This window comes from Indicator indicator, chromosome 5 (assembly GCF_027791375.1).
Source record: "Indicator indicator isolate 239-I01 chromosome 5, UM_Iind_1.1, whole genome shotgun sequence".
NCBI classification, from domain to species: Eukaryota; Metazoa; Chordata; class Aves; order Piciformes; family Indicatoridae; genus Indicator; species Indicator indicator.
The window spans coordinates 22,019,117-22,040,179 of record NC_072014.1 but is presented as its reverse complement, the minus strand read 5'-3'; the positions used below and the strand labels follow the sequence as shown (position 1 = coordinate 22,040,179).

General features: G+C 38.5%; 1 protein-coding gene across 1 annotated transcript in view; it reads left to right on the top strand.

Annotated features, from left to right (window-relative positions):
- The window catches only part of CERS6 (ceramide synthase 6), a 114,423-nt gene extending 101,145 nt beyond the window's left edge, over positions 1–13,278 (top strand). Inside the window, exons 9-11 of the mRNA XM_054381101.1 lie at positions 11,181–11,337; positions 11,793–11,816; positions 13,117–13,278. Coding sequence (XP_054237076.1) covers positions 11,181–11,337; positions 11,793–11,816; positions 13,117–13,278 — 343 coding nt within the window. The remainder of the gene's footprint in view (positions 1–11,180; positions 11,338–11,792; positions 11,817–13,116) is intronic.
- The last annotated feature ends 7,785 nt before the right edge of the window (positions 13,279–21,063 follow it).

Sequence of the window (21,063 nt, the reverse complement as noted above, 5' to 3'; positions counted from 1 at the left end):
GTGTATATGATATTTAATTTTTAAGACCATCTTATTTCCAGGCAAAAGTCTTGATATATATACTCCTAATGGTTACACTTTCATATAGCTATAGTCACAGAGCCCAAAGACAGTTTCATAGCTGTACTGTGGGCATTGCCTGTGAGAGACAGGGTTAGCAGTGATGAAGCATGGGATGTATGAGCTTCTCTCTCCCAAACTCTTTTTCTCTATGAAACAGCAATTCTAAATCTTCGCTGCCATTAGCTCACATATCAGCAGAGATGAGTCACTGAAGCGGCAGCAGGCCAGGAAGCATAGTTTTTCTCTCCTTTGCTGAATATTCAAAATAGCAAAATTTGGTGTCTGATTAACATTACATAAATATGCAAATATTTCTAGCATAAAAACAGATATAAAAAATGGTGTGCATATAATGTAAAAGCAAGACTGTAATTTATAAGAAAACTTCCCTCACACAGGAAGGTGAATACCGAAGACAGACTTCCAGTGACGACACTTAGGAAGCACCAGTGTGGTATTGTGCTCTGGCTGTGCTGTTTAATTTTGCATAAAGGTGCTGATAAAGAATTCAGAATGTATCAAATGCTGTTGTTTGAAGGTTGTTTAGCAGCAGGGCTAAGACAAAAGAAGCTGACAATTAGGTATATATTTAGCAGTCCTTCTGCAGGCATCTGGAGTTCATTTCAGCAATAATTCAAAAACCCCAGGACACTTTCTGCCTCCCACTGCTAAGTGAATGTAGGAGTAAAGCTGCTATTTTCACTGACAAGACATTTTGCTTATGAAATTCTCCCACTTGCACATAATCGCTGTTCCAGCAAATTACAACATAAAGCACAACTCTTCGTGAGTCGGGGAACATGGTGCCCTCTCAGGTGTACAGGATTGTAGGGAGAATGAATGCAATGTCAAACTAAATAATTTATCTAAATTATGCGAGCCCTTAACTAAACTAATCAAGCTGGGCAAAGAAACTGCCTCAAGCCTTTCTTTATGTGAAAAAGCTTTGCAATTCCTCTTTCCCAGGCCTCAAATGATTGGTTTTCCTATAGTTACATGGACATAGTACTCTCTTTGTTGATACAGGAATGGTTTCCTTTTTGCTGTTGTTTTGGGTTTGTTTTTTTTTTCATATTCACAAAGATATTAAGTGCCTCATTCTTGACCTCTGTGTCTCCTTCGTCTTTCTTTTCTTGTTGGGTCCTGACCTTGCATCACAACAACCCCCAGCAATGCTACAGGCTTGGGGAAGAGTGGCTGGGAAACTGCCCAGCAGAGAAAGAGCTGGGGGTATTGATCACCAGCTGGCTGAATATGAGCCAGTGTGTGCTCAGGTGGCCAAGAAGGCCAGCGGCACCCTGGCTTGTGTCATGAAAAGTGTGCCCAGCAGGATCAGGGATGTGAGTCTCCCTCTGTACTCAGCACTGGTGAGGCCACACCTTAAGTGCTGTGCTCAGTTTTGGGCCCCTCACTACATGAAAGACATTGAGGTGCTGGAGCAGATCCAAAGAAGAACAATGAAGGTGATGAAGGGTCTGGAGAACAGATCTTATGAGGAGCAACAGAGGGAACAGGTTGTTTAGTCTGGAGAAACAGAGGCTGAGGGGAGACTTTATTGCTCTCTACAACTATGTGAAAGGAGATTGTAGTGAGGTTGATGTTGGTCTCTTCTGCCTAATAACAAATGGTAGGATGAGAGGAAATGGCTTCAAGTGACACCAAGGGTGTTTAGATTGGATATTAGAAGAAACTTCTTCACTGAAAGGGTTCTCAAACGCTGGGGGAGATGGCTGAATCTCCGTCCCTGGAGGTGTTTAAAAGACACATAGATGTGGTGTTAAGGGACATGGTTTAGCACCTCACTTGGCAGAGTTAGATAATGGTTGGATTTGATGTTCTTACAAGGACTTTTCCAATCCAAACAATTCTATGTTTCTGTAAGAAAGGTAAGTGGTCTGGAGGGAAATACAAAGTTACTAAACCTGCTCATAATTTTATAAGATAACTTAACGTTACTTTTGAGTGTGAAAGAAGGAGAAGGCTCCCAGGAAAGCTAGGTTGATGTTCACCACACTAAGGCACCAAGCTGGGTAAATTTAGGTTCTTCCAGGCTCTGACTAGTACTAGCATGCACTTGTTTTCCCTGCTTTTGATTATTTTTGTATCAGTTATATTGTATGAGTGGGTTTCAGGGCAGTGTTCCTGACAAGTACTCCTGTCAAAAGGCAAGTACGCAGGGAAACAGTTGGCATTCATGCAGCTTGTAAGGTCTTAGCATGTACATACTGCACAGTGGCTTAACTGTACAAATAGAAATGCTTTTTACTTATTATAAAGGACACAGGTAATGTTTTGCATGTGCTGTACCCCAGATTGTCATCTAGGCAAATCTGGTGTGATCCAGGTAGTCTGGATACCCTCCTGTTCTTGATTTCTTCACATGCCTCCAGTGGACAACCATACCACATTAAAATGTGAGGACAGATGGTGAACCACTTTGGTTAGTTGGTATGGTCTCCTTTAATGCTGCTAGGTATGTCTTTTAACTTTCCTTTGTGAGTCTGCTTGGAAAGGTTCCATCAAACAAACAAAGAAAAGGTAGGAAAAATAATTCTGTTAGAAGTCAAACCCAATTCAGGTTCCTATCTCCTCAAATGCAATGAGTGGCTGCTAAATGGAATTTTCGTGCCAACAAATCCTAGGTAAGCAAGGGTCTGCCAGTTGTCAAAAAAACTTTATCCTTGATCTTCTTTTATTTCTAGAGTTCATGAGAGTGCACACAGTCTGGGTCATGGCTGATTTCGGATTGCATTTTCATTGCAATAAGTAACTGCATGAACCAGACAGGCATGGCATGATCCTTGCTGAGTTAGAAGTAACTTCTGTTCAAGATGGTATACTGTAGCATACCCTAGTCACTTATTGCCTGTCTTTCTCATTGCTGCATGAGTGGCTGAATAGCTCTTCCTGAGTTTCATCACTGGTTGAACAATAGCATGGGATATAGCCATGCGGTTAAGGCATACACTGAGTCTCCAAATAGTGATCCAGAATTGCTGCTTTGGACTGTGCTCTCTCCTTTCTTCTTCTATCCTGGAATCAGCTTCTCTCAGAGCAAAATTGCAGCTCGCATTACGAACAGAGCTCTGCAGAGCCCTCATGGGTAGCACCTGCTGCTTCTCATTTTCCTAGCTTTGTTCTTTTACTAGCTGATCTTGACTGGTTTTGTGCAGATTTTAACATACAGGGAAGTTGAGTCATGGTCTTTCATACGAGTTTTCTTATCTGTCACGTTCCTGTTTGGCTCTTGGAGCATGTGTGTTATGGGAAAGCAGTATGTGGACCCTAGAAGACTCACCCTCCCTCATTCTTCTGAACATATTGGTAAAACAGAAAGCTCAAACCTACCCTTGAAAAGCATCCTACTATGTCAAAACAATACATAGGCAAGAAATCCTGAAAAGCAAAAATCCTGTAAAAGCAAGAATCTTGGTCAGTTACTTGGCATGGTCAGAGTTTAGGTAGACAGATAAATTCCAACTGCCCACACCTTGTCTGGGCTCTGAATGGTTTTAGTTAACTCTCACTGGATCCTGAAGTTTAGCTTGGCTAATTTTATGTATAGAGCTGGACAAACACTTGATTGTTCTACAGTAAACTAACTTTTTTATTAAGAAAATAAATCTTTTCTGATACTGTTTCAAGCTTATTTTGGTCTGAATATTGTCCTGTAGCTACCCAAGTCTTCCTTGCCCTTTTTTGAAGATTGGAGTGACATTGCCTTTCCTCCAGTCCTTCCAGAACTAGACTGTAATACTTGATTTGTTTGTTTGAAAGATGAGTCCTTGGCAGACACTGTTCCACGATGCTTCCTTAAGCTGCATGATTTTTATGGATTTTTAAATTATTCTGTTACTCTGGAGACATGTTCTCAGGACCATACTAATGAATCCAAAGTGTGGTACCCCTATTGATGGTATGTAAGCCACCTGAAAGACATTAGGTACCTGGCAGAGAACTGGCTGCAGCTGTTCTGTGATGTTTCATGGGCTTTTGAACTTACGCTGTTTATGTAGTTCCTGCATTTACAGAAAGCTTGGTTAATCTTTTTTCCCCCAAAACATCTGCCATTGCATCTAGCTAAACACAATGCAGTGGGTCAGTGTGTACTCCAAAAGCAAGAGGAAGAAATGCTCCTTGAAGAGAGGTATTGCACTTAGTCAACAAAAAGGCATGGGGAAGGATTTTTGTTCTTTGGTACCCTATTTTGCAAAGATTAGAAACTGACCTCCTATAGTTTACAACAAATGTCTTACCTATTTGGAGAATAAGATGAACTCCAGGCAAATGGATCTTGGTATGTATTCTCCATTGCTTATACAAGTTTTATGTGTGCTTGGACATTTTCAGATTTGGAAGTGTCATTCTTAGCAGAGCATAGTTTCTCTGTGGCTGTGATATGATCACAGGCCTTTACACAAGCATTTTGCCAGAACACATTACTGATACAACATTTTGCTGAGCATAATTACATTCTACTAGGAAATTTGAATTCTTCTCATATCCTAATGTCTGCTGAAAGACTCTCCTGAGATTTGAGCTTGGATTGTGAAAGTGTCTCTGACCTTCTATTCATGCTTCTTTTCTATCCACAAGAGTGGAAATACTATTATTAATACCAGTGGCTGCCAAATCAGTTAAAGGGCAGTAGATGTTGATGAGAAAGAATTGAGCAAAAAGAAAAGCATAGCTGAACCCAAGAGAGTGACAGCTTGATCAGAATGGTCTCTTTTACAATACATCAAACATGAATAATTTCCTGCTGTTCCATCATTTCAGTTAAGTAATGGGGAATCCTACTGATCTACACAGGACTCAAAATTGCACAGTCTCAGTAGCAGGACTGTGATTTCTGCAAAGAGGTATCATTCCAATTTAGCATTAGGACAAGAGCTACCCATCTCTACAGCAACTGAGCACAATGTCAAGAAATCCTCTGATGTGAGGCTAGTATGGATAAGCAGAACTCCGCATGATGCTAAGCTCCCAGATAATTTGAAGTGTGTGCATATAATACTGCTCTCACTACCGACTCAAGAGTTTATATCCTTTCTTTTGTGGCATTTTGCAGATTTTTTTTTTCATCAACTTACTGTCTAAAAGAGGGTAATGAGCACCATCAACCAAAAAATCTGAGGAATCGGTCTGAAAAGCTGTTGAAAAATCATCTCTCTCTTCCCCTAGTCCTTCCTTCCCTGTTTTGTTGATGCTGTGTGAGTGACTGGTTCCTCTGACTTCTCAGTTCATAGTGGGTCTCTGCTATTCCCTTCATATTTGCCATGCACTGATTAGTTCCATAAATCCTATACTGGGTGACTGAAAACCTAAGGGACAGCAGGATCCAAAAAGGCAAACCAGCTTGTTCTTCACTCCAAGAACCAAGAAGCATCTATTTAAAGCAGAACAGTGATATAGAAAGAGCAGCTGGCCAAGCTGAAACTCAGAAGAGAAAGAAGTTAGCAGTACATGCGTTTGTGTACTGGATTTGCTATAATTAAATCTTTAGCTTTGCTGCAGCTTGAGGGCTTCAGGACACAAATGCAATAGACCAAAGTTTCTCCAATTTAATGACTATTTTGCATATCATTTCATACACTTCTCAGGTAAAAAGCTTGGTAACTTATCTGAACAGAAACATCTCACACAGAAACATCTGTTGTCAGGTCACCTGTCATGTAGTGTTAGCTTACTATTGTCAAAGTAACTGAAACAGTCTGGGATATGAAGTCATAGTAGATTTCAGTGAAGGTCTAAGTCCCAGAGATAGATCTTCACTACTGATGAAATGTAGCTCATTTATCATCCTATGCCTGATCAGCATGTGCACATATGTGTGCTTTCATGCTCCACTGACTCTTCATTTATCTGTGAATCTCACTGATGTACTGGGGTTTTTTTGACTTGTCAGTTTTATGGCATCTTTCAAGCAAGCAGTCCATGCTGGTTTATAAACAAGCTGATGAATTACTTCTCAAAGCATCTTTGTGCAGCAGACAAGATGTACCAATACCTTGTACCTGTCTTTAAACAGAAGTAAACTATATAAAGAAATTTGAAAAAATTTTGGGTAACATAATAGAATAGCTAAATGCAAAATTTAGGACTCCTGACTCTGTTCCCTGATCTTCACCACTTTTTACCATGTATAACGGACAGTAAACTACCATGTTTTGGGGAAGAAGTAAGTGCAATTGTTTCTTTTTTAAAGGAAAAAGTAAAAAAACAGAAGCTCTGGAGCATTGCTGACAGCAGTATTGCTGGATTACTTGTACTAAATAGGATTTGAATTTAATAAATGCCCACCTACATGTAATTATCTATTTGCTCTGTAATGAATGCGGTATTGAAGGATGTCCCGGTGCAGCTCATTATGGTGCAACATAAAGTACCGTTGTCTAATATAAACTTGGTAAAGGAGATAAATACATTTATTCTGAACTATTTCAACAAGCAGATACCTGGTATCATGTTTTACTGTCCTCGGTTACACTTCCAGACTTCCAGCTGTTGCACTGTGGCAGCATCATGCCTGTCAACCAGCAGGTTGCGCACACAGCATGTTGGTCACTGGATGGTGCTGCGGAAGTTAAAGCGACTTGCAGTAACACTTCAGCTGCACAGTTTTTGCTGCCATTGGATGTGATAGTAGAGCCCATCACCCTGCTGTGCCTCATTTTGCAGAGTTTATAATTAATTTCCCACCTCTTCTATGGAAGAATGCCTAATCTTTCCAGGTGGCTTGCTTTCTCACCTCCTTTCAGTCCTACCAGGATCTTTTCAGAAGCAAAAGATATGGCAAATGTAAAGAAGCATTTTACTCTTCCACCAATCCCTCTCTATCTCGTTCGTCTCCCTTTTCTCCTTCTATCCCTGGTATGGGACAATTAGTCCAAGTTGTCCAAGAGCCTGGATTTGTGCCTACTAAATTGAAGGGAGAGTGTGTAACCTTATCTGAGTCAATGTATGGGCCTGTTGCAAATAGCCTCCTACTGCTTCGTTGGCTAGATAAAGAATTAGACAGTAGAAGGAAAACTGTGTTATTGTCAATGTGATGTATCTGATTGTTTAGTAGTTGTCAAAAATGTATTAATGTTATTCTGAGTGTGCAATTAGAGCATTAGTACAGTAAGTACAGAATTACCTCTCCCAGTGGCTCAGATATTGTGGCAGTGTTCCTGACAGACCACCACAGATCTCTGTAAGAGCAGATTGGATCTTAAGCAGTGAATTTGGTGTCATTTGGTCTCTTGAGCCACACTTCTTAATTCTAGATGCTAAACTAAGAGCTTCCTGCAGCCAGGTGCACAACCCCACTTGGGATGCATTTAAAGTGAAATAACACCTTCCATGAGATTGTGGTGTTTTGACCAGCTATCAGAATCTTTAAGGGCCTCAGAAAAATTTCTCCATCCAGAACCTATTTTCAAAAGCAAAAGCTAACATTTTATTTCAAATTGCAGAGATTTGAGAAATACTGACAGAAGTTTCCAGAGAGGTAGAAAGCTTGCAGTTTAAAGTAATTTCTCCCTGTGAGATCAAGGAGATCAAGTCCAGCTGTTTCAAGTCAGATAACCAAAAATCAAAGTTTCCACCATTCATACTGAAATCTGGGGTTTAACCACTGGACAGTTTTTTAAAATTCCAGCAGATCTAAGTGCTTGAGTGCCTTTTGAGTATTTGAACCTAAAATTTATTTGCATATATACATCTTACAGGCACTTTGTCCTTCATGCACTCCATTCTCATGCTAGTTTTGCCAGTCCCTGTTATTTGTGTAGTTGGTTAAAAAGCTTCTATTAAATCCTTCTATTAAATCCAGCTGTGGGATTGGTGGGAAGTTGCCCAACCTTAGGATCTTTTTCCCCCCATTTCAGAGAGAGAAAGTTTATTTGCTTTCCTGCATTTTTCTATAGCTTTCTGTATTTTTCAGTCAACGTCTGTTCATCTCTACATGCTTAGACATAGCCTTAGCTCCATGTGCACACCTAGCCTGCACATCAGGTCACTGACACCCCTTAGCATTGCTAAGCAGTTAGTGAGATCTTTATGCAGGTTTAATGGAGAGTTCCAGTCCTGTCCTTAGTTTGACAGACACAAGCAGGTTAGAAAGAGGTCTACTTTTTTTAATGAAGGTATATTTTCTAATAAGCAGCAGATGACTCATTTGCTTGCAATGAAACTGCTTTTGGAACAAGCAGCACTCTTTTTTTGCTTTGCTGTCTTCCTAATTTTTGATCTTCTGGGAGAACAGACCATCTGCATCTCTAATATTGCTTTTATACACCTATGGAAGTCCTCAGATGTGAATTTGGTTCAGTGAATGAAAACAGAATCACAGAATTATCTAGGTTGGAAAAGACCTCCAAGATCATCAAGTCCAACTTATTACCTAATACCATCCAATCAAGTAAACCATGGCACAAAGTGCCACATCCAGTTTTTCTTTAAATACTTCCAGGGATGGTGACTCCACCACCACCTTGGGCAGCCCACTCTTTCTGGGAAGAATTTCTTCCTAACATCCAGCCTAAACCTTCCCTGGCACAGCTTGGGACTGTGTCCTCTCCTTCTGTCACTGGTTGCTTGGGAGAAGAGAAGACTGGAGAAACTACATTTACAGTTCTGGAGCATATAAAATTTTAGAGAGTCAAAAAAAAAAAGAAGACAGTTTGATGTAAACAATGATAGCTTTACATTAAGGAGTTGCTGGTTTCAAGTTTGCATTTCATATAGTTGTGAGAACTGAAATAAGTATAGATGAAGTAAAACAGTGCTGACTGCAGGTATGTGTTGATATGCATGAGGGCATCTCCTTGAATTATAAGGTGCAGTGGTGTTGTGCCATGTAGAGCTACGATTGGCAGAACAAAGCCAGTGAGCTGAGACTTGAAGAGTTTTAGCTGAAGGAGAAACAATAATATGATTGAGTTCTTGAAAACTAGAAAACCAGATTAATTTTTTGATATTCATTCCAAAAACAGAAGACAGTGTTAAAGCACAGCAGCAAAGTATGAAACGTCCATTTCTCAGTAAATTATAAAGCACACATGCAATTTAGTGTAAGAAGGCAAAACGGAAAAGCTATAAAATGCTGTTTATACATATAAATCATCACCACTAAATGTTGTATTCTGGGTTTGCTGTCTGTACATACTTCTTATTAATACTACTTGACCTGATTTATGTGTGGTTGTAAAGGATTATGGCAAGTATGATTGCTTATTAAAAAGCTCAGCCCAGTATCTCTAACTTTCCAAATAGGAACTATGCTCTTCAGAAGCCCTTACAGAATGGACTCAGTTACATCTCCCAACTTCAGAAGCAGCAGGTGCAGCCCAAGAACTGTGCAAAGCCCTTTGCTTGATTGTCCCTGCCATCTAGTGGCTTGCAGGGGACACTTGGTGTAAACATAATAGGAACAAAAAGCCAATGGGCTATATTAGTGAACCTTTACACCAGCAGGGAAAACGGATGGAGGTTGACAAATCCTTATATTACTTTCTTTATCTCTCTCTCTAATTAACAAGCATTCATACATCATTATTTGTTTCCCAAAATACCATTGTTTACACTGTTTATTGTCCACTCTGCTCTCAGGCTGCTTGCTGAGGTCAACACTGAAATTGTGTGCTATGGCAGAATGTTGAAGCAGAATAATTAGTGCTGTATTCACAAAGCTTCAAAAGTCTTTTTATAGTATCACTGTTACTGCCTGTTGCTTCTCAAAAAGTTTGTTCACATATCTGTAGAATTGCCTCAATTTCATAGAATCAGAAAGGCTTGTGTTTAAAGGTTTAAAGGGCATCTAGTCCAACCCCTCCTACAATGAATGGGGGCATCCTCAACTAGATTAGGTTGCTGATCCAGAATTTTTCCAGGGATGGGGCCTCCACCACCTTTCTGGGCAACCTGTTCAATGTTTCGCTACCCTCATTTTAAATAATTTCTTTTTTATACTAGTTTTTCAGTTTAAAACTATTACCCCTGTCATAGCACCAGAGGCCCTCCTAAAAAGTTTGTCCCTATCTTTCCTGCAAGCCCCCTTTAATTATCGAAAGACAACAATAAGGTGTCCCCACCCCTTGCTGCCCCCAAGTATCTCTCTTGTCCATCTGTCTTCTATGTAACTGCTAAACCTCACTCTTGCTTGCGCATAAGTGGTGTTAAAACTGGATTTTGTGCAAAAAGTGGTCATCAGACCTACCCAGTACCATAGCAGTTAGTGCAAGAACAGAGAGCATTCAAGACCCAGGGTTAAGTCCTTTGACTAGTTGCTAATTTTGGTTCTGGATTCCTGCTGGTGCTGAGGTTTCCATTAAATTAGAGTTTATGTTGGAACGCTCAGGCAAAGCTCCCTCTTGTTCTCAGAAAACCCCATAAGAGTTTGAATCCTGCCATGCATGCACTTCTGTTTCACGTGCTGCTGAAGTCTGACTTTAATTGAACTGTCCCAAATTGTTTTCAGTTCCACATTGTACATCACTCCCATTGCTGATACAAAGAAGGCAAAGATATCCATAGCTGTATAGACTGAAACAAACCCATCAGCTCCGAGATGGGATTTGAGAGGGAGGACTTCAGATGGGAGCACGTAGGGAGCATTGCTCAGCTCGTTCTACAGATCTGTCTCGTGTAACATGGGAGAGGTTGCAACTCTCATATGGTTTGAACAACATGGTACTGTGTGTGGGTTGCACTGTAGTGTAATGGTCTTTATACATGCTCTTACCCTGTGCTGATACGGGGCCATCAAACCCCTACTGGAGACAGCTAAGATGCAAAAGCTTTCTTTTAAAAAGTGAAATGAAACAATCTATGTTATTAATCAGAGGAGGAGTTATTTGAGACAACCAACATGTGCCAGCTTTATAAAAGAAGATAAATGCACCCTGAGGATCTGTTTTACATGTGTGATGTTTGTAAAATGAAATTAAACACTGAAAGCAACATTTTGATGTTGTTTCTCTCTGGCGACACTTATGTGATTCAATCTAAGTCACTATTACTCTGAGAACTAACTATCTGTGTGGATCCCATTTAATTAAGTACTTGTCATCTTGACTTAAAAGGGCCTCTTTTATATTGTTAAATTATTTTTCTGTTCCTTTATCTTCTAGGATATTAAACACAACATTGTTTGAACTGTATGAAGCTCTGGGCAATTTTCCTGCCTTGTGGGTCTTCAACATGCTGCTTGTGATTCTTCAAATTCTGCACTGTTTTTGGTCCTACCTAATCATAAAAGCAGCCTACAAAGCTATTTCAAAGGGCAAGGTAAGACAACATAATTCATGTTTAGGATTTTAACTTTTTTTTATATAAGGTCACTGACTTTTTGGTTATTTCTTTCTTCCTAATTCATAGCACATTATTGAAAACATGTTTTATGTAAACTTTTCTTTCCTTTCATGGAAACTTGTTTCTACTCCTTCTAACAAATGCCTGATAAGTTAATATACTCCTTTATACGTGCCTTGTGCTGAGCAGAGCCCAGACTCTGCCGCTCGCTCTGTGTGAAAGACAGTGCATTCATGAACTGTATTTTGCCTGGAAGCCACACTTCAGTCTCCTATGCTTTTCATGATTATTAGCCTCAGCTAATAATAATGATACATAATAATAATAATGAAGACAGCTGTCCTGTCTGAATTACACCAGTGACTTCAAAGAGTGCTTTCTACTCTCTCTTACTCTGCTTGTTTATCCTTTCCCTTGTGCTGTGCTGGAAGGCTGGGAAGTGGAACCCTTTGAATGTAAGTTTCTTTAAATTTACTATGCAAAAGATTTATTCTGTGCAATACTGGTATTTGTGTTTTTGGTTTTTTTTAATTTCTAGTTTGTGCTTGGTATTTTTATCCATTGTTTGTGTTTATATATTTAAATGAAGGCTATCTTTAAAGGGCATTTTTCCTTCTTGGCTATGCATTGCCTGATATCACTCAAATCCACTTTTACCTATAGTAAATGGGTACTACTGTGTTACATTTTCACACATGTATATCAGCAGGGTAAGCAGCTGCTCTGTTGCCATTCAGGGAGCATACTTAGGAGCATAAGTCCTTTGTCTTGCAGTTCAAACAACTGTGCAGGAGAAAATGTAAATTGTACAAGAGTAGAGTTAGACACTTAGAGTAAGTCAGAAACCAAGTTAAAGACCATGTGTAGGACATATGCATGGAGGATTCTTCTTCTGTCAGATCTTAACTTACTTCCTCATCCCTTTCATTCCATTTCTGCAGGAAAATAAGCAGTGTTTTCATAACATATCACTGATACCTTACAGTAGATCTTCATCCCTAGTTATTTTATTTTATCATTAAATCAGTAACTAAATCCTGATCATCTATTTCTTGTTTACTGTTATGCTTAGGGGCTTTACAAACCTAGTTATATATTTTCTAGACTCTTTCTATAGAAATTACTCCAGTGGGTTCTTTTAGGGATAAACAAATAGAACTAAGTACTGCAAAATGTGTTGCATTCATCTCAGGTTTTAAGTGCAAACACCCTGTTATGTTGCTGCATTTTGAAAATAAAGAGAATGGATCATATTTAACACAAGTGGCTGCAGTGTAGAATCTCCTTTCAATTGTTTGGCTTCAGAGCAAGACCCTAACAGAAGAACTGGCAGTCAATCTAAATTCTGTATCCCAAACAGCTTTAATATAAAGGTCCCTTTATATAAAAGAGACTGAAGTAATCTGTTAAATAAGCTGTATAAGCACAGAATGAAATTTCTGATCTCAGCTGAAGCTCAGTGTCACAGGTGTCAGAATTGTGGACTTGCTAGGTGTTGACATTAAAAGCTTTACATATGAGGAGGTACATGGGAACTGTGTGTTTCTTTTTTCTCTGTTCCCAAGCAAAACAGCATCACTCATGTTAAGATATTGCAAAGTTGGTAGAAACACTGGGAGCCCCAAAGGCAAATGGCTCTTTCCAAGTTGAGAGCTGAAGAGCAGATTTGTCATGAGGGCTTTCTGGGGTAGAGGATTACTGTAAGCAAATTACATGTAGTGTCCCTTATGCTTGCTTCTTTTTCAAATTCTACAGGTAACAAAGGATGACCGAAGTGACATTGAGTCAAGCTCAGATGAGGAAGAAACAGTACCTCGTTCAAAGACCCTCAACAGCACTATCACCACTAACGGGACCAGCGGTGCCAACGGGACCAACGGGTATCTTACTGGTGGCACTTGCTCAGAGGAGCATTAATCCTTGAGTTCAATCATGAGACACAAACAGAATTAACTGTTTGCTGCTGGACATAAGTTCTAAGAAGTTGTGAATGCAGTTTCTTCATATATCTCAGCATCAGAAAAAATTAGGAGTAACAAAGCATTCTGATAGCGCACTGCCATATTTCCTGTTTGTGAATGAAGACAACACACCATTCTGTATATGTAGGCATGCTGTATGTGTATGTAACAGACACAATGGGAACAGTATTTTCACTTGTACTGTCTTTGAAATATTATTTATTTTGTGTCCTTTTGGGAACTTCCGGACAAAAGGGAATATCCATTCTCCAACTTTCTCTCTTGGGATTCTCAGTGGTGGAGAGCATCACACTCAGATCTCTTCTGTCCATCCCTGTTGCTTTTGCTGAGTCTGCTATAAGTAGTAGTTGCTTGATTTGTTACTTACAGTAAGATAGAACATAGCTTTATAGATTTTTAAATCTGCTTCAGATATTTTTGCTATCTTTGTGTTTTAAAGTGCTCGTTTTGAAATTGCCTATCAAATCACAGTGGCTGTTCCTCCAACGTAAAGTTTTAAAATACTGGATCGGTATTTTAAATAGTGGGTAATGTGGTCAATCAGCAATTTGGGGAGAAAAAAATTGTGGTATATTGTGGGATATTATTTATATTATTTTAGCATAATTTAAAATTCAATTTGGTATTTAATTGCATTAGAAGTAGACTTGATTTATTGTGCAAATACCCAAAGCACTGATGTCAACTGTTAGGATAAACTCATTCTCACTTTTGTTTGCCTTGCAATTTTGACCTCTACAGATTCTAGCTTTTTGCAGAGGTTGTTGCTGAAAGATGTTTGTTCAAGTGCACCATTGTGAATCCAGACCTCACTCCTGAAATTGTTCTTGCACATTCAGACGGATGAGAACAGAGGTGTAACAGAGAAAAAATAGGCAGAAGAAATGTTCATTGCTTCCTCAGACACAGTTCAATCTAGGTATCTTTCTTAGAGTTATTAACACTTTTTTGGTAGGGTGAAGAGAGAGAAGGCAGAATGTCATACATTACTAAAAGTAGTTTATTTTAAGTGCATGAAAACTTGAGCAAAATTCACTTAACATAATTCATAGAAAATTTGGAACACTCAGCAATATTTTATCCCCTCTACAAATAAAATTAAGGGTGACTGTAAAATAATTTTGCACTCCTTTTTCATCAAATATTTAGAGCTTGTGTCCCAAAGAAGACAAAGTAACACCCCAAATAAATATCTTTTTAAACATTATATACACACTTTTTCCAGTCTTTCAGTCAAAGTTTGATGTAGGATGCTAAGGATCATACAGCTCTTGCAGGATGCTTTTCTGTAGTTTGTGACAGCAGTGCCAAAAGCAGGCAAGGTTCTTGGGTAACAGATTCTATGCAACCTACTGTTCAACAGTATTGTGTGTGTGCACACAGAACCCATGTGCGTATAGACCAAAGACATATATATATATAAAGAAAAAAAAAAGAAAAAAATAACAGTGTGTCTTCTGTATACAAAGGGACTGGAGTGCTGTGTTCAGCTGGAATTGTAAGCCAGGATATCTTTCTGATTCCTTCCACCTATGCAAATAGCAAAGTAAATATGGATGGTTCCCAATGCCATAAAACATTTTTAAAGGCTCTATTTTATAGAGGCTCCATTGAAGAAAGTTGTGTTGCCACTTCTTTCTTTTGAAAAACTGGTATTTGTCTAGTCTACTCTTGAAAACTTCTGAAGCCTTTATTTTCCACAGGCCCCCTTGTTTATTAGCAAAACAATGTGCTAAAAGTAAGGGTGGAATGGGGTTAATGCAAGTAGTAACTCCACTTAATAAACAATAGAGGTAAGAAAACTGAAAAATTGTGAATTGTGGAAGAACTGCCAAGTTTTACTGCTCACAGAGCATTCTCTGAAAAAGCCAGGTAGCCTTGTCATCAGTATATGTATGGCTTATATGTCTTATGAATATATCTGAGGGAGCAAGGGAGTCATACTTAAATCACCTTCTCCCCCAAAAGTTTCTCTGGCTCTAATTTTTTCATCAGTCACCTGTGCCTCTGATTTCTTACGGCACAACAGGTTATACAGGTGGAAATATACCAATTGCAATAGAAAGTATCCCATCCACAGTATTTGAAGTGGCAGTTGTCTAATAATTACTGATACCAAAATTTTAAAACAAAACTATCCTGAGATTTATTGAATTGTTATTATAATTTCTGAAATCTGACATGCTGAGATGGTAATTCACAGCAGCAGTTTAAACACACCTCCTTTATGGTGTTGATTACTACCTCCACTGGACCATTTCCCTTCTTCAAAGTTTGTTTAAGAAATATTGTTCTGGCAAAATACTACAATGGGCCAGAATGCTGCTCTGAACTATCTATAGCATTGATTGAGATACACAGTCAAGACTACAACCCTCTATATGATTTTCTGGCTGGATACATCTGCTCTTGTATTCCCCCTGTTAAATGCAACTTGGATTGAAACACTTCCTTTGAGGTTTAAATTCAGTTGCATCTATGATGGCTAAAGTATGTAACACAGTTACCGTGGTTCAGCTGACTCCCAGTGACAAACCTGGTTTTCTCAAGTCCTTTCTTAGCAGCCGAGAAGAAACTTTGTAATACAGGTATGTCTGGAAAATATGTGAGATGAGAGATTCAGATGAGACATTTGGGGAAATAGGCTAAGAGTAAGGTAGCAGTAGGACCTTCACTGAACTTTGCTAAACAATCATTTAACTTACGAGCTACAGCTTTTTAATACAATTAAAAATTTCAGATGATTTTTTCTGTCTTTAGCAGGAAGGAACAAGTTATAGTGGTCATACATGGCAGTATATTTTGATCCATTGCTTTAACCATTGGATGTCAAAACTGGCTTGATGTTCCACTCTGCAAAGAGAATGTTACACAACTGTTTCCTTCTTCATTTGAACCTGTTTGCTTCACTGCCGAAGAGCTTTGTAAGGTGCTTTTGGAGGCTGTGCTTAGAGAATAATTATCACACATATTCCAGGAAATTGATTGAAATTATTCTCATGGCTCATGCTAAATGCAAGATCTTAAAAGGTTCTGTATATTCATACCTTTTGTAGAATTGTCATTTTAGAGATGAGAGTTTGTACTCTATATTTGTCTTTAGTTTTATGCTCCCTTTTTATAGTACAGTACATGACACAGTGGTTGAGATGTTGAAGTAGAAAAATGAGGAAATTATACGTAGAGCTTAATAGTAAATCGTAAGAATTTGTTTTCTCTCCTTAGCCAGCCCAGAATAGAGGAAAATAAGGTCTCCTGTTGTTTACTATTTCTCATATTGGCATATTTTGTACCAAAAGAATAATATATGGTGGGTTGTTGTTGCGGGTTGTTGGGCTGTTGGTGTTTTTCCCCATAAAAAAGTAAAAACAAACATTGCAGTAAATGATAGAAATACCTGATCAGACAACAAGGACAGATGTTGAAGTCTTTTGGATCTTAATAATCTTGAATAGCAGTAGTTCTAAAATACCAGTGTCCCATGATGTTTTCTTCTTGCCATTTTGTAGTTTTTCTATGTGTTATTTATTTAATTATTCCAGCAGAACTGGAACAGGTGTCACAGCTTCATATGCTCCTGTCTCAACCTGTGACCATTCTGTGTGATTGCCAACGCCAAATCCTTTTTCTGAGACCCAAGTACATGCACTAAAGCTTTGTTTACAGGAAAATGGTTCTTGTCATAGACTGTATCACTTTCTGGTTCTGAAAAGGACATGACAGCAGAAGCCGTTACCCTGCAACAAATGTCAATGATGTTCGACACTGGTTGATTTAGACACCATGTGTTTACTCAGAGTATTCTAGTAGGAAGCCTAATGCCAGTTTCACTCATCTTCTCATTACTGCAGCCTTCTGAATTCTCAGAGAAATATGGGCTACCATTGGTTTTCTACTGTTGATGCTTTGGTATTTTTTTAATCTTTTTGCTACAACTCATTTTGTATGTCTCCTATTGTCTACTTGTGACATTTGTGCAAGAGGAGCTATCGAATACTTTTTATCCTTCCTGTAACATAGATCCTGTTAGGTCTAACTTCAGTATTCTGCAAACTACAGTTGCCTTTAAACCATAAAACAAGACCACTTTGTATTCCTTGTTTAGACTGGTTGTGATTTGGACCTAATGGGAACTTAAGTAAGATAACCTTATTCTTTTTTTCTTTTCTTTTTAAAAAGCACTGGTGGAAGTTTGGAAAAGTGGCATGTATAGCCTTTAAATTGTAAAGATTTCTGATTGTAGTTGCAATGAAAACACAGTGTTTGAGCGTGTCTGTACAGAACTCTCAGTCTTTGAAATTGCTTTCAATTATAAAATGGGAGGAAATACTATGAAATTATATTTTGGAGCCATGTCAGTGATCATACATGTCAGACAAAAGGCAAAAATTATGGTATTAAATGACCTGAAATTATTTGTGCAACAAAACACATTTTCTGGCTTCTGTTGAGCTTCAGGTTCTTGCAGTCCTGGGGTTTACCTTTTATACATGAGCTCTTACACCATACTGTGCACAGTGACTGCCTGTTGCAAGTCAGGGTGAGGCAGATGACACTTATTTCCCCTGTGTTTTCATGACAATTCTGTGCTTGAGCAACTCTTTCAGAAACACAGTGATGTGTAAGAACTCCACTGTCAGAGACACAGTGATGTGCTTGCTAGAAGTCCTTTCTTGTTCAGCTGTTGTGTAGAACTTTGGGAATTTTGTGTTTAACTCGGTTGGGTTTGGTTGCTTTTTTTTTTTAATATGGAAAATAATTATTCCTTATAAAATCTCTGGAACCAATCAGTATTGTAGACTATTTTAATTTGGAGACACTTTCATAATAAACATATTAGGAATGTAGTGTCAATTTTCTTCTCTTTTCTGTTAAATGCAAACAATGCTTTGAGCTAAAGCAAAGGAGGGATTCTTATCCACACTGCAGTTTGCAGTGTGGAGAGCAGATCCAAGTATGTCTTTGCTGAGCTCATCACTGCTATTATGTTATTTCTTGTATGAAAGTGTTTATAACAGTAAGTATTAGAAGGACAGATTTTCTCTATACAATTTAAAATACTTTTATTTTTAAAAAGACATTTTGCTATGATTTCAAAAGTAAAATTTTGCATGCTAGTAATTTCTGAATATTCACTTTGGAAAAGATGTCTTTTTTCAATCTAGGTGGTCAGAGTTTCATTCAGATGTTTCGGGCTAAATTGTCAGTCATCAAAGCATCAAATACTAAACACTTCTGCAAGGTAGAGAAAAGGGCTGCTCTTGTGTAGTGGTTCTCCTGAGAAAAAGCTTCAGGTGTTGATTTTGCCAAGGAAGCTGCATCTTTCAGAACTCTACCATCAGAGTAGACTAAATCTGCTTGCCTGTTTATGATAGGATTCTATGTTTAATTCATTATTGTAATAAGGGGTTTTGTTTGCTTTTGTTTGTTTTAAACAAGGAGCTGTCTATGCGCTAAGGTGGAATTACTTGCATACATTCACCAAATGAAAGCCTACAAAATACCACTGTCAGCCAGGCTCTGGTGCAACATTAAAAAGTTTTCAGGAAGTACTTTGAAATGGGATGCATGAAAACATTCTTACAACTTCAGGAGAAAACTGAGGCAACCATTCTCATGACACAAATATCAATGATATGGGATTCTTTACGCATCAATTGAAGCCTCTAGAAGACAAGTAAACCTGGGGATTTGCATTGTGTTTAAAGAAATACTTACCAGAGTTGTTAATATATCTCCATGATAGTATATAGAGAGAATCTTGTATTGCGTTTAATATGGCATTTAAATCCTTGTTTAATTAAGAGATTTCTGAGAGTTTTAATTATGTGGAAATTTGTCCAGTTGTTTGTCTGATGTCTTTTAATTCCTATTTCATGTATATTCCACAGCTTACATAGCACAAGAGAGCCACTGTGTACAGAAAATAGCTCAGGATAATGTGGAAAAGAGCAGGAATTTTTTTTTCTCTACTGCCTTTAAGTATATAAAGGTCCCTCTGAATAAGAAACAGTGGTCGAAGAAGAAGACGACAGGAGGTATGTCCTGCTTTAGAAAAGGAGGTGACGTAGTCTTCTGTGGTACAGAAGGTGAGTGGTAGGAATCCAAATGTGTAACTGCTGGATGGGCAAATTGCCAGGTGACTAAGTACCTCTTGATGCCTTGATGATCAGAGGCTGGGAGGTTGTGTGCAGAGATTTTTGCTCCACACTGTTAGCCCCAGCTCTGCTAGCATGGGTGGAGGGTTAGTGTTTCGCCAATTTATGACAGTTTTTTGGTCTTCTGTGTGCCCTGTTCTGCAAGACAGTAGTCCTGCTCCTTGACAGATTTTATGCTTCCTACTCTTTTCAGTGGTTTACTTTAAGTGGATTTCACAGAGCAGGATTTGTACTCAGATATAGGAGTCTAGGATGGTTGTCATATAGTCATCATAGACTATTTTCCACAGATTTCCCTTGCTGGGGAATTTTAACATGTGAACACACTCAAAAAGGATGAGTAATAGCAAATGAACATTCATATGTACAATGAGTATGAAGCTGGAATGCACACTGGGCATATTCTGCATATTCTGACGTTTCCCTAGTGAGTGCCCTCCCTCACAGCTCAGTAAAAAGTTAGTTTCAATAATCCAAAACCTATTTGTGCAAAGCAGATGAATAAAGCAATAACTGTGTATTAACTAAGCAGAATAATGGTGAACTTGAGACACATGCCATGCCAGGATTAATTGCAGAGCTCTGTCAGGGGAAGATACATCAGTGCCCACAGGAGGCCTTCTCACCATAATGGAGAGAGTAGCAAGAATGAGGCTCACGCACCTCCCAGCTTGTACATCAGAAGTCAGCTTTATCCCTATAGGATAAAATATGCCCGAGGAAAGTGTTTTATACCTATCTTCTTCAGCCGTGATTCTGCAAAGCCATTGATGATTCTTGTAGAGGGTTTGCTTAAATGCTGAGTTGTGTGCAACACTGGGGTGTTTATAAGGTTCTGACTTTCAAATATAATTGTTTAGATGTGAAACAGAACCATTAACTTTATTTTGCTGGAAAGTTCAATATAAAATCAAGTATTACAAGGATTGTAGTTTTTACCTATAAGAGCATCATGACCAACTTGTAGTGTTAGTGCTGTGGCTCACTAATTAAAAAAAATTTAAAGCTGCTTGCTGGCAACATATATTTACATTCCCAAATTAATACCCTTCCCTAAACATCTGAAAAAACACCATTGTACTCAGCTGCTGGCTGGGTCCCAGACCGTAACAACCTGTTGTTTTTTTTTAACACTTCCAAGTGTAAGGTCTTATCCCTAGAAAATGCCATGCATCTTCTTTTTCACTCTCTCCAAAATATTACTGGGTGAGGCTCCCAGTAGCATTTCATGCCATGCTTAGGCAATTTCTTGCAGTCGTCCACATGAAAAAATAATCCTGAAGTTCAGAGATGCGATATGATCACTCCTTAATTAAAATTGCATCAGTTCCTTCCTGCATTAACCTAACCAGCAACTTTCTGCCATTTCTGAGCTTGTTTTAAAGATAACCTCCCCTTTTAACTCCCATCAATTTTAGTTAATGTTGCTCTCCTATGGTATCTCTGAAAGAGACACTTCCTACCAGAGAGTCTTGCTTTTTTACAGTTATATTTATGTAGTCTTCATCTAATTTTAGTTTAAATTTATTTCAGCCAAAGCATTTAGGTATTACTGTGTCTCA